The sequence below is a fragment of the Sinocyclocheilus grahami genome, unplaced genomic scaffold, assembly GCF_001515645.1.
Source record: "Sinocyclocheilus grahami isolate Dianchi unplaced genomic scaffold, SAMN03320097.WGS_v1.1 scaffold1588.1, whole genome shotgun sequence".
Taxonomy (NCBI): Eukaryota; Metazoa; Chordata; class Actinopteri; order Cypriniformes; family Cyprinidae; genus Sinocyclocheilus; species Sinocyclocheilus grahami.
The window spans coordinates 268,598-287,047 of record NW_015506767.1 but is presented as its reverse complement, the minus strand read 5'-3'; the positions used below and the strand labels follow the sequence as shown (position 1 = coordinate 287,047).

General features: G+C 38.0%; 1 protein-coding gene across 1 annotated transcript in view; it reads right to left on the bottom strand.

Annotated features, from left to right (window-relative positions):
• Nucleotides 1-7,833: 7,833 nt before the first annotated feature.
• Nucleotides 7,834-18,450, bottom strand: part of LOC107571379 (gamma-aminobutyric acid receptor subunit beta-4-like) — a 55,006-nt gene continuing 44,389 nt past the window's right edge. The window contains exons 6-10 of the mRNA XM_016257697.1: nt 17,551-17,688; nt 16,367-16,519; nt 15,083-15,339; nt 14,328-14,417; nt 7,834-11,841 (exon numbers count right to left, since the gene is read on the bottom strand). Of these exons, the coding sequence (XP_016113183.1) occupies nt 11,488-11,841; nt 14,328-14,417; nt 15,083-15,339; nt 16,367-16,519; nt 17,551-17,688 (992 nt within the window). The 3' untranslated portion in view covers nt 7,834-11,487. The remainder of the gene's footprint in view (nt 11,842-14,327; nt 14,418-15,082; nt 15,340-16,366; nt 16,520-17,550; nt 17,689-18,450) is intronic.

Here is an 18,450-nt window from a genome sequence, read left to right as displayed (position 1 = left end):
TACATAATAAACAATAAAACCCTAAGAAAAAAAAAACATGTTTTGATGGTCATCAGTGGTTTTCGTGCTGCTGTCAGTATTAGTGGTTTTTGATAAGGCAAGCATCAATGAGTTTGCTTACGGAGATCAGTTTTACTGGATAATATTATAATATACTCTAAATAAGGGACTGATATGCATCTAAACCTGAAAGTGTATTTATTATATAAACAATGAATAAATAAATACCTCTCCTTATCTTTTGGAGAAAGGAATAGCATGCAGCACACATACAGAGTTCTGGCATGAAACTCTAGCTGGTGCAGTCCGATAGGTCTAGCTCAATCTGACCTGGCGACATCATTGTCTCATGGCAGCTGATTGGTTCTCTCCTGTATCGGTTGCCAATGAGCTCACTGCTCAATATTCAAATACCTGGCTTTTGTTCACAGTAGCAGTTTGCAGCTTGCTTCAGAAACCCTCCACCTTCCCCAGCTCCACCGGTATAGATCTGCTACGGGGTGATTCATGTATGCTATATGGGGGTTATTCATATGTGTTATATGTGTTGCAGCAGTATTTCTTACATACTTACTGGGCTGATTGGCTGATTTCGCATGTTGTGGTGAAATCAGCATTTGCCATCACTGCTGTAAGTGTTATGGGAGGAAGAGGAACATGCTCACAAGTTACGAAACATGCACAAGAATGAATTGGGTTAACAAGTGTCACAGCATGCCCTTTGCCTATACCCTCCAAAATCACTCGGAGCACTGGGCCCACTGCAGCATGCTTTATTTTATAAAGCCCTCTCAAATACCGCCTGTAATGAAATTTGGGTTTAATCCATGCCTATTAGCTTGGAAGCCATCTCTGTTCTAGTGTAACATAAACTTTGGCCATATATATGCAGATACATGCATTTACAGATTTGAACATTAACAGTATTTATCTTCATGCAAACTGAGATAAGAATATGGACTCATCAGCCCTCAGGGATGCATATGCATTTTTGAAAGAATAAAAAGCGACTAAGAATAGCAAGTCACAAATCATAGTTCAAGAACCAAGCCCTTCAAACCACCCAACCCAACCTTCCTGTTTAAGGAGCGAGAGGAAATCTCAAGGCTTTGCCAAAGTGGTGCTCTCTCACTGCGACTAAAGTTACAAACGGCAAATTTATGCCACAACACACACTGATGTAGTCATTTTTTAAACAACAAGAATTTTATAGAGGCATTCCAGGTGTGTCTTTGGAAATCATGTTTGCTGTGCTCTTTCTTGATTTCAAACTCACCAGGCTCTTTCCACATTCTCAAAACGCAAATCTTGCACATCCATCAAACTCGCCATCTGAATTTGCTATATAGTTTGTATAGGAGGCACTCCTAATCATCCAATCAGTGTGTTGGAAAGTTAATATATTATGTTTATTATATATTTTTTTTACCTAATAACAATGCCGTCTGGTAAGAAAAATAAAAAGGAGTTTCTGTATGCCAGTTCGTGCCAATAGAGGGTGGTGTTGATTAAGAAAACAGTCAACCATCTGCTGCCAGAGCTGCCAAGTGATGACAAAGACGTGTGTGCCTCAGTCAACAAAATGGCTCACATCTCCTGTTCTCCAGAGAAACCAGCCTAGACATTAGCTGTGATTATATTCCAGCCGTATTCGCTCTTTGTGCCATAGCACATCACAAACATGAGTGACATGAGAGCAATGTGTAAAACAGAAATAATAAAAACAGTGCAGTGTATTTAGTGGAGATTTGCGCCAGTGTCACAGTTGAAACGGCACTGCACATCTAATGAAACCTTTTTTTGGCTCCTTTGTCAAATAAAAGCAACGGCATCTGTCTGGTTGCATGCAATCCCCAAGAGAACGCGTGTTGCCTTGGAATTTCTAGGAATCATTTGAGCCAATCATTAGTCTCCTTTAGTGTAATTATGTTTCACGTGAAGCGATTGGCAAACATTTTTTGGAGGCTCACTTGTGAGTTGAAAGTAAAATGAGCAAATAAGCCTGTGGGGGAGGAAGGGGACGTAGATAGACACAAAGAGAGAAACAGATTCACTTGTGCAGCATTGGTCATGTGATAAAGATAAAAGAGCGCCAAATCTTAATATTTCATCTGCTGCATTCCTCATCTATTCATCCCTGACTGAACAGCACTACACTGTGTGTGTGTGTGTGTGCTCATGTGAGTGTGTATGTGCATTTATGCATCCGTGTAATGTGTGCATTGGAGAGATGTGGGACAACCTCAAAGGCATGTCATTTTTAGTCATACTGCCCAAAGTAAATATTCATCCTCTCTTTTATATTTTGAGCATGCACCATTAAATTAATTCAAAATGGTTGCGTCACAATATTGTTAACATATACTGCATTATGTTATGTTAGCAATAGCTGTAACCATTGAGTGATAAATCAACCCTTTGATTGCTAACAATATATGCTTATTCATGAATTGTCTATCATCTCATCTTGTGCTTGATGGATATGGATTTTTCAAGACTACCAATACAGATATCTAGACAACAGATGCCCAGTGGCTGATAAAGCATATCCATGCAGAACACAATAATGATACATAATTTAAAACCAAACGAGATGCAAAAAAAAAAAAAAATGCTGAAATGCTAAACACTTATTTTATTAAATATTTACTGTAAAAACAGAAGATTAGACGTTGACAATTTTTGAACTGACCCATGCCCACAGATCTCTCTCTCTCTTTTTTTTTTTTTTTTTACCAAAAATATCTAAATATCCAATAAAAAAAGTACTTGAGTAACACTTTAAGAAAATACATTAAAAAACATGCCTATAGCAACATTTCTGCAAAATGATTTTACGTTTCATCTTGCGCATTTTGTGAAAGTGGAAAGTGCAAAAGTGCACTTCCGTTTTTTTCTTGAAACAGATGAATGTGGCAATCTTTTATTATTGTGAATTCCTTTGCCCACTATAATCATGAATTGAAAAATCTTATATCGTAACAGCCCAATACATATAGTCACGTAGGGGGATATATAGCATATAGAAAATCTCAACCACAGCTGTAATCTGCAAAATACGACTATAATACATAAAGATGTTAAGATATTAAGTAAAATACAGTATATAGTAACCTTTCGGCCCGATTGTGTAAGCACTAAACATAAGAGACAACACTGATTCTAACAGACACACATCCACAATTTTATGGCTCCAAAGTCATTTTTGAGTGTGGTCACAAGAGCATGTGTGGGTCACTAATTTGATTTGCATCTTATATAAGAGATTCCCCATGGACGTATTGAGTGCAGTTATCAACAGGGATTTCTCTGCTGGTATTAGGTTCCATTGTAATATTTGCATCACATGCTCCACATCTATAAATAAAAGTATTATGGAAGCTTTCTGGCCTCAAGCGAGGCATTTTATTCCCCCCAAGTGACTTTCCAGAATCTATTTATAGCTTCAAAGGACACCAAGGAACTGTATATCAGACATCTGACTGGATTCTTGGCATTTATCAAAAGCTAATGTAAAGATTCTTCAATGTGAGAAAAAATTATAGAAACAGTGATTTTCTTCCAGGACATTATCCACTAAGTGTACGGACATTACTTTTAACCCTAAATCATAACACAATGCGATGCGTAATTGAAAATATAGCTAAAACACCTGTGAAAAATTAATATAGAAAATGTCTTTATATTAACCGTGCAGTACCTATTTTTACAGATTTTTCTTAGATTGTAGATTAGCACATGGCTAGCAATGGTAATAAGAAAGAACTGCACAATAAGATTTATTTGTAAGATTTATACATTTATCAGACCAGTTGAAGACCGAGGACTGTTTGTGGAAAATGTATTTGAAAACAATTACAATCTTTGCAATTCCGTTTGTTTTTGCGAGTGGTGCATTAATGCATTAAAGGACACAAAATTTGATTAGTGTACATTTATCAGTCATCCACTTAAAGGGATAGTTCACCCAAAAATGAAAATTTGATGTTTGTCTGCTTACCCCCAGGGCATCCAAGATGTTGGAGACTTGGTTTCTTCAGTAGAACACAAACGAAGATTTTTAACACAAACCGTTGCAGTCTGTCAGTCATATAATGGAAGTGAATGGGAATCACGGAGTAAAAAAAACACACAAACAAAATCAAATTAAACTCTGCATCTCGTGACGATACATTGATGTGTAAAGACATCATTACCGCCACCTATCTCTCAAAAGGACCATTGACACTCTATCTACAATCTCAATTAGGAGTGTCAATGGTCCACTTGAGAGATAGGTGGCGGTAATGCACTCCGCCGTAAGTCTGCGATCCGCTGTAAAGCAAGCAAGAAGAAGACGCCTCACGCGCTTGCTGTCGAGAACGTGCTCAGGAGGACGCGCTGAGTTCAGACAGTTTGGACATTGCGGTGAAAATCAGAGGTAAAAAACGATATAAATACTGTTCAGTTTCTCGCACAGACCGATTGTTTTGTGTCTTTACACATCAATGTATCGTCACGAGCCACAGAGTTTAATTTGGTTTTGTTTGAGTGTTTTTTTTTACTCCCAAAGCCGTGATCCACTTCCATTATATGACTGACAGACTGCAACAGTTTGAATTCTGCAACTGTTTCAGTTTCTCATCAAGGCAAGTTAGACTACTCTTTTTATGACATATGGGAGCTCTAATATACATGTCTCTTCTTCTGATTCTCTTGCAGAATCTTGCCAAATACACTCTTAAAAATAAAGGTGCTTCAAAAGGTTCTTCAAGCGATGCCATAGAAGAACCATTTTTGGTTCCACAAAGAACCGTTCAGTCAAAGGTTCTTTAAAGAACCATCTCTTTCTAACCTTTTTGTAATCTGAGGAGCCTTCTTTCGCCACAAAGAACCTTTTGTGAAACAGAAAGGTTCTTCCGATGTCAAAGGTTCTTTATGGAACCATTTAGACAAAAAGGTTCTTCTATGGCATCGTGAAGCACCTTTATTTTTAAGAGTGTATGAGCATCCAAACTAATGTTGTTATGGGGCAAAGATTACACTCTTCCAACAGGGATTCTGATGGTACTTTATTCAGGACCAAGGGTTGGGCGGGAGGTGTATCTTTAGTAATGTGTCATTATTATAATCAAATTCAAACTGATTATACAAGACATCGTAATGGTCTTCACTTGCGTCTGTTTGCGATCTCAGTTTGCCCTATACATGTCTGCAGCCCTTTTAAACACAAAAAGAAAAGAAAATGACCGTGTGAAGACCTGCAGCACTTTAAATGTCTCTCCTTGCATCATGTTCTGAAAACATACATGATTTACCATTTGGGGACTAATGTGTTAAAACCAATAGCCAGAAGAATAGAACTGCAAACATTAGTCCACAAATGGCAAATGAAAAGACTTCTGCATTGCTGTTCTTTACTGTATAAGCCTTTATTTGTAAAAAGTCAGTTGGTTACTTATAACCCTTTTTTTGTACCACATACTGTAACATCTTGTATTAGTAAAAAACACATTTTGCTCAAACACCTAGAAAAGCTGACCGACACCATTACATTAATTGGCACTGACAAAAACAAAAGAAAGAAAGAAAAAAAGAAAGAAAGACAAAGTAAAGAAAAAGAAGAGAATACAACCTTATACTTTACAAATGTTGATTTCATGAAGACAAATCATACCCCCAAATGGATCATCAAAAATCATCACACCTCAATAGTTCAACATAATCAAACCAAGTGCTTAATGAGAACAAAACCAGTACAACACAAAAACAGAATGCATTTCACTTTCAGGGCAGGATGTAAAGTAGAAATATATTTTCTTTCTATGAGAAAACATCAACAATAAGAATTAACAACTCATTTAAAGAATACAACAAATACAGGCAACTAGAAATGAAACGAAACAGTACTGAATAGCAATTGAATTCTCAAATTAGGTATGACGTGGTTGCCCTAGATATCTGCCAATTTTTTTTATAGGATTTTCTCTTCAGGTTAGTACTTTGCTTGTGGGTGCTGTGTTTATGTGTTATAATTCGCTATATCAGTAACACTATCCTGGCGCAAAGAAGAAAAAAAAATCAGCACAGCAAAGTCACTGGCCCATACATTTCAACAAACTCAGAGAATTTGCTCTGCCAGTCATGCATTCTCATGGCATGAAATGTTAACTTGCTGTTTTGTTCAACGAAATGTAAGCAGGTCTAGTCTACTTTGAACTAATGGCTTAATAGGTGTGTCTATCTACTCTCAACTGTATGTGATACACACAAAAAGCAAGAGAGGATGAAAATGTGCATATCTTCTCATATTTTTTTTCTCTTTTTTGCTTAAATGATGATTCCGTGAATAATTTTCTCCGTAACTCTCCTCTTCTGATATAGTTAGTATTTTTCTTTTTTGTTTTCTATTTTTAATTTAAGATTTACAGTGCTTGGTTCAATCTCTGTGCACAAGAAGAAGCAAAAAGCTTGCTTTCTTTGTATGTGTGGGTGATATGAATGGCCGGTTTTAGAATAGAAAAGAAATTATGAAAATAAACCTTTCTGAAAAGAGACATGCAAAACAAAACCGGTATCTTTTTTGTGAGTTTTTCTCCTTTTCTTTTCTTTTTTTTCCAGAGATAGGTTTCGTTTGCAGAAGTTATGCCGGTGCTGTAAAAGCTGTCCATGCCAGTAGCATTGAGGCTAGCTGTTATTACCAACTGCCCTCTTTTGTTCATGCATTAAGAAATATAAGTGAAAGATATCATATGTACAATACAATTCACATGTAATTACACATATACACAAGAGGCAAGAAAATTCACATTAAAATCAGTTCAACAGTTTTTGTACTTCCTTTTCTCCTGCTTCATGGTTGGATGTAGCAAAAGACCAAAACAATGTACTCAAGTAAAAGCTATTCGATGATTTGTTGAGTTATGTTAATGGTATGAAAGTGTGGAAGTGAACAAATGGGGTGATTTGTGTGAAGTGCGTAGATTATTATGTCCTTCACTGTCATCACAACACATTAGCCTCATTGAGTTCTGCCATACCCTCCCCCCGTAAGTTGTGCAAAGCTTGTTTAAAAAATGGACAAAACACATTAACAAACAATGTATTTGTCTAGAACTAAAGCAAAGTGCAAGGCAAAAGGAAAATGTGTCCCCTATCCCCTAACCAGATAGCAAATTACAAAGAAGAATTCATACTTTAATATTACGATGAGTCACATTCTCCAAAAAAGGCCAACAATCCCATCAGTGCTCAAGAGTATGCTAAGGATATTAAATAAAGATCATGTTCCATGAAGATATTTTGCAAATTCCCTAATGTAAATATATAAAAACTTTAAAGACGATTTTCTCAATATTTAGATTTTTTTGCACCCTCAGATTCCAGATTTTCAAATAGTTGTATCTCGACCAAATATTGTTCTATCCTAACAAACCATACATCAATGGAAAGATTGTTTATTCAGCTTTCAGATGATGTATAAATCTGAATTTCGAAAAATTGACCCTTATGACTGGGTTTGTGGACCAGGGTCACAATATTATATATAATATATATATTTTTTCTAATAGGTTATTCATACCATAATTTCTGTTGTGAATTACTCTACAGTATCCATGTTTCCACTCACAAAATTCAGAACCAAATAACCGGGATAAAACGCTGAAATAACTTTTTTTTGGTGTGATATAAAGATGTAATTACAAACAAAAAAGTCACAATTAGAAGATTTCCCAGTTACAAGAAATACTATAATAATTTTGAGATATAGGTCAAAATAAGACACAGTTATAGAAATTGTGAGATAAAAGTGAAATAAATAAATTGTGAATAATGTGAAATATAAAGGTGCAATTAATTAATTATCAGAATCCTATACCTGTACATGTTTAGTTCTACATTTTGAGGTTCTGAGGTTAAGCAGTGGAAACATAGCCAGAGTACCCGGATGAGACATTTGAGGGAACTAATTTGTCACTGTATTTTCTAGGTTCTATAACTGCTAACTTAATTGTACCCCAAATGTCCAATGATCAAATTATAATGCTCTATAACCATGTTTAAGGCTTGAATTGAGTTGAAAGAGAATCACTTTCCCATTAACTTTGTTGTATTTGCATTGTATTGCTCAGAAATATTTAATGAAAAAATGCTTAGTGAGCTCATTAAGGCAAATCTTGCAGGGACGAATGCCCACAAACCAGAATCTTACCAAAAATCTGTTCTAGGTGTAAGCTCACTGTGAATAAACAGAGTGCTGGTGCTACAAGAACATGTTGAACACAATATCAGTTTGAACAAATTCAACATCCAACATGTCTCAGTGGCACAGTATGGCTGTATTAGCATTTCGCTAATCCCTACTCTATCGAAAATTCCAACCCTTGCCTATGGTGATTGGTCAGGACGCATGGACCAATAAAGATTCAGGTTACCCTGTGGAACGTTAAACTGATCATTAGCAAGAAAGACTGCATAGTGCCAGCAAGAAGGTAATGAAGCTATGTAGTAAATGGGTGCTAACTTATATATGTATATAGTTACGAAACCTCTTGTACAAACTACTACTAAGAATTTCTAATTATTCTCATGGATAATATACCGAACCACAGGTTATGATGCTGTATGCATTTTTTTTCTCTCTCTCTATTATTAGTTACTCTAAGGAAACAATTAGAGCACCTATGGGACACTGATTGATAAATTAGAGCAGTAATATCTGATACAAAAATATATCAACATCCTTTTAATTGTGCAGTCTTATCAGTTAATAGCGGCTGGCGTGCAAATGATAATAAACTTAAAAGTATATGCCACCTAGAAGTCATGCTACTTTCCCAGCTTTTCTTGACAAAGGCAAAGCAAACTCTATTTTTCCAGTCTCAAAAAAAAAAATCTACATGTCTTCCTTCTAACTGGTCCGGTTCCCTTGAATACATTAAGAGAAAAATTGGCTAATGGTGCAGTTAGCATTTTCAACTTACCACTACACTTGTCTACAACACTGCACTAGTAGAGGTGGATTGATATTGTAGCTTAAAAGGTCTGATCTACATTGTAAGTTCACATCTAAACACTATAGATTAAATGTGTATACCTAACTAGTCTGCCTTTGAACCTTCATTGGCAAAGCATTGCAGCATCTTGAATGCCTACTGGGAGTTGTAACTGGCCAAGGCACCCCCGTAACACTCATAATAGCTAGGGTTTTTCATAAAAAGCACTCTGACCTCCATCCTCTTTTAGTGCAGATTTGCGCTTAACTTAATTGCTACAGTGTGCATGCAACCGTGCATGTCTTGCTTTGCACTTGAGAGTACTGGCTCCCTTGCACAGGTGTTATGGTCGTGCTCAAATAACAAATACAGTATAATAACACAATAAGTGGAAATCCTTCGAGCGTGCTTCTATGGTCATCTGCTGACAAGTAACGTAGGACCGTGCAAGCCTTCTATACTTTCAGATTTCCCTGACTCCTTTGTTTCTTCATGGAATGAGTGATCTGTTGGTGATTTGGTGGCTGGTGTGGGGGTCGAGAGCCAAGGGACCCTGCTGAGCTCTGAGGTCTGAGGCCTGCTCAGGATATCCTCCTCAGGGAACTCAAGCAAATCCTGGGCTCTCGTGTTCTCAAACCACCACCGGAACCCTCCTCGCTTTTAAATGTCACCTTGCCCAGTTATTCAGAAATTCAGTTCTCATCCACATCTTCAAGAACTGTTCCAACATTGCTGTGAAAAGCATTTGTTGGGATGCTTCTATTCAACCGAACTACTCTGAGTATTGAGACAGCTAGATACTACCAGAAATGAGCTTTGAACGAATATGGATGGTATATTAATTGGTATATGGATTTAGGTGGGAGTTTGTGGTCACCTGGAGATAGAGAAAGATCTGGCCACCTCAATGTCAATGAAGCTGAGGTAAATCATAATGAGGCGAAGCCCAAAAGAAATGGTGGTGGGTGAATCAGAGGTAAATGGTAAAAAGAGAAATGGATTATAGGCCTTTTTGGTTGCAACGTCAGTTCATGGCTTTTATCGTACATGTCATTTTGCCCCGAAAAGACTCAGAAGCTTTTATTTTATTATTTTTTTTCCTGATTATGCTTTGAGATTCAATCCCAAGATGCAAAACGTCGGAGCTGTGGGTGGGTCTGCAGTGCTTAAAGTGAAAGGTCAAATATCAAGGGTCATTCGGTCCTCTTTCACTGATTGATGAACTGAGGACACATCCTTCAGGTTTCAGACAGGCACATTTTAGAGAAACTAAAAACATCAGCATATATCATTCTCAGGATGGATCACTACAATGACTGAATATATACAATATCAGGTCACACTATGGTTCGAGTGGTTGACTTAAACATGAAACGGATAAAAACATGGTCACATCCCCTGTTGAATACACAATAATCTTTTCTCTCCTTATTTTGTACATTTTCACATAGTTGGACTAACTTCAAATCCAAGTTCTAAAGGAACGTTACATCTCACTAAGGGTTTCCCTCCATTCCAAACAACACAAAGCTCTACAAGATGTTCATGAATACTGTATCAATAGAACATATGAAATGCACTAGGAACAAGAGTAAAGAAAGAACAACAATGTCAATAAGGCTACGGAATGAATGAATGTACTCTTTTTTCCCTCTTCATTTTCTTAAATTCCCAATGAATGATGCATACCAGTGGCTTAATATCTATTAATGAACTACCTCTAGAACATGTTTAGGGGATGACCTTCAAAAATATAGAGTATACCCTTAGCCCAAAAATGAAAGGAAGGAGAATCTGCAAAAAAGAGAAGAGAGAAAATGAACCATACTGACTCTGGGCAGGATGCATTGGTTAAAACTCAAGATGGCCGTCCAGTGTAAACCATTGACCAGAGCTGAGAGGTTCGATAAAGAGAACGCTTGTCACTTGCAAAATCAAGGAATGACACATAATTCCAAAAGAGGTCGCTGTACAGTGTAGAAACGGACATTTCCGTCAGTCTCTTCCATGGGCATGGGGAAAGCAGTGGATCGGGTCTGGGGGCCCGCTCGGTCGATGCCCCGAAATGCACAAGCCACTTCTGATTTCATGAGCTGCGGTTGGGAGAGGTTGATTACAGTATCAATAAAAAGCAGATGAGAGGTTCTTTTTCTCTTGCAATCTTTTCTTTTAGCAAAAATATCATGCAGTCTTTAGTTCCGTGCCCTCGAACAGGGGACTAATGTATGTTATTCGTCATTTGTTTCAGAAGGAAAAGAATTCAAATACTTGAAATGTTTCTTTTGTATTATTCTTAAACATTCAAGTCATTCTATATAACACGTTTCTTTTTTACACCAGAAAAGTCCTTTAGATTTTACACACGCATGTGTATATAGAAATATAATATATAGAAATATGCATATACATATGTATCAACTTTTCATATATGTGTACACATATTTTCCAATTGTATCAAAGCCAATTCAATGTGCTCTCAAAATATGGCCCATGTTTCCTTGGGGAACGCATATCAATTCACGTAATACAACCAATAGATAAGGTTGAAGAATCCAAAAGTGATAGGAAAAATGACCCGGGACCACTTGTCAATGGTGCTAACATCCGCCAAGTTGGGGATTTTGAGCTTCAGCTTGGACGAGCGCCTTCTTAGCCGGCAATTGGCACGACTGCGCATGGCGCTGCGGTCCAACGAGTGGTGGCTGAACCCATCCCGTGAAGCCATGGGCTTGCGGAACTGCACTCCGGAGCTGTCAAAGGACATGACGGAGTTCCGTGAGTCACTGACGCTGCTGCCAACGTCGGATGGCATCACCTCATTGTTCATCTCCAAAGTGGTGAGAAGAATGTTTCCGTAAGCATCCACCTTGAGACAATAAAAGACAGAGAAGGGTTGTCATGAGCGGCCACAGGAAACAGAGGGTCCTAAACTGTCTCAAATAGTAATCCGTTCAACCTTTCATGCGGATGCAATGATGATGGGATGTCACAGTTACAACAAACTTTACTTGGGAAGAGGAAACTTTACAAGAATTATTCAAAATGCGATGGCTGACACACACACAGTAGTTAAAGTGCCCCTATTATGTCATTTTTATGCGTTCTAACATTGTTTTGGGAGTCTCCTACAATAGGATTACATGCATGCAAGGTCAAAAAACGCTTTCGTTTTCTCAAAATATGCATTTAATATAATCTCATTTTCCAGCGATTCTCAAACGATTCGTTCGAAGCAGTTCAAATATTCAGTCTCTCTAAACCCCTCCTTTCCGTGAGCCTGCTCTGCTCTGATTGGTCAGATAGCCTAGTCTGTTGTGATTGGTCTACCGTGTACAGCACATTTCGGAAACGATATGCCTATTTCAATAGTTCTGTATTTTGAACGCTCTATAGAAAAAATCCATCCATCCATTTTTCAACAGTAAGCGTTTTGTGAATCACGCGTTGAACTTCCCGAGATTAGAGAAGCAGTCGTCAGTAGAATGACGTGTTTGTGGGCGGGGTCAAGTTGTGAGCGGCCGGCAAACGTAGAACATAGGCGTGCATTATGGGGAAAGCAGTGGATCGGGTCTGGGGGACCGCTCGGATGATGCCCCGAAATGCACAAGCCACTTCTGATTTCATGAGCTGCAGTTGGGAGAGGTTGATTACAGTATCAATAAAAAGCAGATGAGAGGTTCTTTTTCTCTTGCAATCTTTTCTTTTAGCAAAAATATCATGCAGTCTTTAGTTCCGTGCCCTCGAACAGGGGACTAATGTATGTTATTCGTCATTTGTTTCAGAAGGAAAAGAATTCAAATACTTGAAATGTTTCTTTTGTATTATTCTTAAACATTCAAGTCATTCTATATAACACGTTTCTTTTTTACACCAGAAAAGTCCTTTAGATTTTACACACGCATGTGTATATAGAAATATAATATATAGAAATATGCATATACATATGTATCAACTTTTCATATATGTGTACACATATTTTCCAATTGTATCAAAGCCAATTCAATGTGCTCTCAAAATATGGCCCATGTTTCCTTGGGGAACGCATATCAATTCACGTAATACAACCAATAGATAAGGTTGAAGAATCCAAAAGTGATAGGAAAAATGACCCGGGACCACTTGTCAATGGTGCTAACATCCGCCAAGTTGGGGATTTTGAGCTTCAGCTTAGACGAGCGCCTTCTTAGCCGACAGTTGGCACGACTGCGCATGCCGCTGCGGTCCAACGAGTGGTGGCTGAACCCATCCCGTGAAGCCATGGGCTTGCGGAACTGCACTCCGGAGCTGTCAAAGGACATGACGGAGTTCCGTGAGTCACTGACGCTGCTGCCAACGTCGGATGGCATCACCTCATTGTTCATCTCCAAAGTGGTGAGAAGAATGTTTCCGTAAGCATCCACCTTGAGACAATAAAAGACAGAGAAGGGTTGTCATGAGCGGCCACAGGAAACAGAGGGTCCTAAACTGTCTCAAATAGTAATCCGTTCAACCTTTCATGCGGATGCAATGATGATGGGATGTCACAGTTACAACAAACTTTACTTGGGAAGAGGAAACTTTACAAGAATTATTCAAAATGCGATGGCTGACACACACACAGTAGTTAAAGTGCCCCTATTATGTCATTTTTATGCTTTCTAACATTGTTTTGGGAGTCTCCTACAATAGGATTACATGCATGCAAGGTCAAAAAACGCTTTCGTTTTCTCAAAATATGCATTTAATATAATCTCATTTTCCAGCGATTCTCAAACGATTCGTTCGAAGCAGTTCAAATATTCAGTCTCTCTAAACCCCTCCTTTCCGTGAGCCTGCTCTGCTCTGATTGGTCAGATAGCCTAGTCTGTTGTGATTGGTCTACCGTGTACAGCACATTTCGGAAACGATATGCCTATTTCAATAGTTCTGTATTTTGAACGCTCTATAGAAAAAATCCATCCATCCATTTTTCAACAGTAAGCGTTTTGTGAATCACGCGTTGAACTTCCCGAGATTAGAGAAGCAGTCGTCAGTAGAATGACGTGTTTGTGGGCGGGGTCAAGTTGTGAGCGGCCGGCAAACGTAGAACATAGGCGTGCATTACGTGTAGCCGTCACGGAAGTGGGATTCAAATTACTAACAACTCGTTTCAGCTGTTCAGAGTCAATTCTTTATTTTGGGAGACAATAACTTTATGTATCATGCATTTTCAGCTTTACAACTTTGCAGATAGTTTACATTACAGCTACATTACACACTGCATGAAAGGCAATATTGGAAATGGCATAATAGGGGCATTTTAATGACAATATTTCATCATCTTCTGAGTCGAAATTTTCACTTTCAACTGATATGATTTCTAAATGCATGTACCCCAACTTTTCTTTGTTCCTCGAGATACAGATTTCTTCTCTGTGTATATGACCTGAGGGTGTTGCTTTGAAACGGCGCTGAAATGGAGTCCTTGTGATGTGAAAGAAAAAATGAAGAGAACATTAAAACGCCCATATAAACTGGCAATCAAGCAACAATTTTCGAAGAATACAAAAGTGCATAAATATGAGGGTGAAGAAGAAAAAGCTTGCATTAAAGACACAGACACAAATGCTTTTTTCAGTCCAACTCTCATTACTCTAGTTTAGTAACTGAGCATAGTCCACACAGTTGTTATAAGTATGAAAATGGCCGACACATTTTGAGAAGGGATAAATGAATCGGTCTATCTCACGGTACATTACTGTGCTTGGATTGAAAGAGAAGCCTGCGGCAAAAAGCAGACTAGAATCAGATAGCATAATGACAATGTAATTTGTAACTTTCCAAGCAAGAGGAACCTCTCTTATTAATGAAATGCAGCTTCAATCAAATGAAATACATCACTGATTAAGTAAAGTCATGGTTAATGGGCAATTGAATGTTCGTTTTTAGCAGTGATGTGAAGCGATTCATTCAGGCGATAGTTATTTTGATGAGTGAAGTTGTTCTGCTTACAAACTAAGTGAATATGTATTCATTTAGACATGCATGAACATTGTCAACGCTTATTAAATTCATTTAAATTAGCTTTTAATTAGCACAAAAATGAACTGTGCAACTGTTATAAATGGCTTACAAGAGATCTTGCGTACCTGTTCCCTTAGACGCTTCTCCTCATAGCGGGGACGCTCGTTGTTGGCTTTATTCAGCCTTTCGTTGATCTTTTTCTGCTGCTGGGGTCCCCTTCCAAAGAACACGTAGTTTACGAAGGCATATTCGAGCAGGGCCAGGAAAACAAAGACAAAGCAGCCCATGAGGTAGACATCGATGGCTTTCACATAGGGGATCTTTGGGAGGGTCTCCCTCAGGTGGGTGTTGATGGTTGTCATAGTGAGCACCGTGGTTACACCTGCAAGAAAGCCATGTTAGTCACTTCAATGAATAATGTCACGTTCATGCGACTTGCACCGGGGCTTTCATGAACCACTTAACAAGGTCATCATGCTCCTACTTTAGGCCCAAGTTGAAACAAGACGACATGCCCAAAGAAATTAAGGTGAAGTAAGACATCCCACTATGTAGTTGTCTAATAGTAAGGTTTCTTATAGAATGCTAAGTGGCCAAGTTTTAAGCCTGACATAACAGAACTCAGAACTAAAGATGTAAGAATTTCAATGCTAAAAAAGAGAACAATTCTGGTGATATATTGCAGGAAAAAAATAGACATAGTTTCACAAAGCTTTATGTCCTAGAATGCTTTGGGCTGGTTTGCATAGCCAAGTACTCGTGGGGAAACAAAATGTATGGGGATGCTAAGGACTCAAGCAATTTTAGACATGCTTAATCTACACAAACATTGGATTACTCTTGTTTTCATTGTTGTACCTGCATCACCCACATAATTATACTTAATGCAAATCTTCCAGTGAAATCAGTGGCAAATGGAGTCAAAGCTGAAACCATACACTCTTAAAAATAAAGGTGCTTCACGATGCCATAGAAAAACCTTTTTGTCTAAATGGTTCCATAAAGAACCTTCAACATCAGAAGAACCTTTCTGTTTCACAAAAGGTTCTTTGTGGCAAAAGAAGGTTCTTCAGATTACAAAAAGGTAAGAAAGAGATGGTTCTTTAAAGAACCTTTGACTGAATGTTTCTTTGTGGAACCAAAAATGGTTCTTCTATGGCATCGCTTGAAGAACCTTTTGAAGCACCTTTATTTTTAAGAGTGTATGAACTTTGAGCATCACGCTTCGCTCAAGTTTATTGCATTGGGGAACATTCACGCAGGTCATGTGAAAGGGCTTCAACTGCTTTAATCATGGTTGACAAAAAGTAGAATATAAGAATAGTTTGCGCAAAAGACAATTACAATGATTGATACGGTTTTATACAGGGAAAAAATGACTTCCCGATGAACAAAACGTTAAAGGTTACCCAGGGCCACACGAGCTGCAGAGGCATCATAGTTAATCCAGAAGGAGACCCAGGACAAGATTGTGATCAGAATGGAGGGCATGTAAGTCTGCAGGATAAAGTAGCCGATGTTTCTCTTGATGCGGAAACTCAACGACAGCCGAGGGTATGAACCTGGGGAGACACAAGTACAAAGCAGAAGCCAAAAAAAGAGAGATGTCAACATGTAACTGGAAACACAAAAGAGCAAGCACAGGAAAAATAGATCTACAATTTGCAATTGTCAAAGTCTGCACTTTGACAACAGTCATTTTCCCATTTGTTCAGATGGAGCGTTTAATTTCCCCAAAGCAATGGATTCCTTCCCAGGGACTAGTTCCATTCCAATTAAACATGGCAGAAAGTCGCAAACATGGCAGATTTTTCTGAAACTCCCTTCTCAGCAGGCAGCGTTTATGTCCCTCTGAGAATTGTCACAAAAGCCTGCAGTGTCTTTTTTTCCATTTAGCTTTTTAATACAGGGAATTTGAGAGAGAGAGAGAGAGAGAAAAAAAATCAATTATGTAACTGAAGAGCATGTCCCGTTAAATGTGTAAAATCTGGTGTGCGGTTTAAGACAACTGTAAAGAGCATGTTTCAAGAAGCCTTTCCAAGATTGGCCTGCACATGCCTGTTTAAAAAAACTATGCAGCTAAATGTCAGGTGTGGTATGACTAATTGACTCATTCAATTGATTATTCAAATTGCTATGGCTATTTGAAAGGAATATTCTTGTTTATTCCCTATGGTTCCAATCTCACTGCGCTTTTACCTTAAGTAAAAGGTTTTAAATTCCACTGGGAGCCTTTCAGCAGCAATTTTATCAAAGAGAAAGCGAAATAACTTGATCAGGCTGTAATTTAAATAGCATTTGAATATGAACGGTACCTGACGCCAATCACAGCACAATTTTTTTACTATTATTCACTCTTGTTTGGACACCTCCCCATGAATCTCCCCATGAAATAAATAAGAGCGCTTACGAGCAAGAGCACTTAAAATGATAGCCGCATTTTCTACATTAATTTAAGTTGAGCAGTGCATTGCGATAACCTTAAATCTTCAGTAAATCTTGTTCACTGCATTGTTCTCAGTGACCGTTTGCTCTGGCCATGGATTTAGTGCTGGTATTAACCCCATTTTGCATGCAAGTGATTCGCCCATACCTGTAGTAAACCTCACTTCTCTGGACACAAGACGTAGCTCCACAATGGAGAACTGAGGCAATTCCAGTTTGTCCACACCTGTCACAGCATTGTCCCCTCCTTGCCAGAAGAACACGATATCATCTGTGGTGTACCCATCTGCAGAGATTGTAGACAGTACAATAAATGTTTAAATAGAATGTAATGTATGTATCTTACATAACCATAGCACTGGGCAATGTCAGTTTTACATCTAGCAGACAGGTCTCAGAGATGTTTTGTGAAATGAAAATTGAACTACATGGCACAACCTACCGGAAGGCACAGAACAAATGAGGTTATTTCCTTCATCAAAAATGTGGTTTGTGTTTTAGTGAGATGTAAATTGGTCTGCGTTATGTGTCGTTATCAGCACTGTTAATTTCACATATAAATGGTTCTGCTGTGTTGGTTGCTGTGTTCAGTTTCATCACACATTTTAGAGTGTTTAATGTGCTTTCTGTATGACAAGCTGTGTCACGAGGAGAGAATATGGCAAGAGCTATGCAACACAATACACTCTTACGCAAATGATGTAATTCAGACATACATTTCTTCTGCTAAGTGCACAATTTATGGAAAGAGACAATTCACATGAGAATGGCTTTGTACACAATTTAAATGATCTTGTGAATAATTTACACAAAATTAGGCCATTTATGTGAGAATGTTTTTCTGAAAAATGAGAAGTAATGAAAGTTTTATGATGGGTTTATACAATTAATGCAACATAATAATGTTTTTACAAACAGTTTATGCATTAATGAACACTTTCAGCATTGACTGTGTTTTATGAATGATTTACAAAGAAACTTTTTCTTATGTTTCATGCATGCAGCCCACAGTGCAGTTAGTGACACCTAAAGAATAGTTATCGGAATA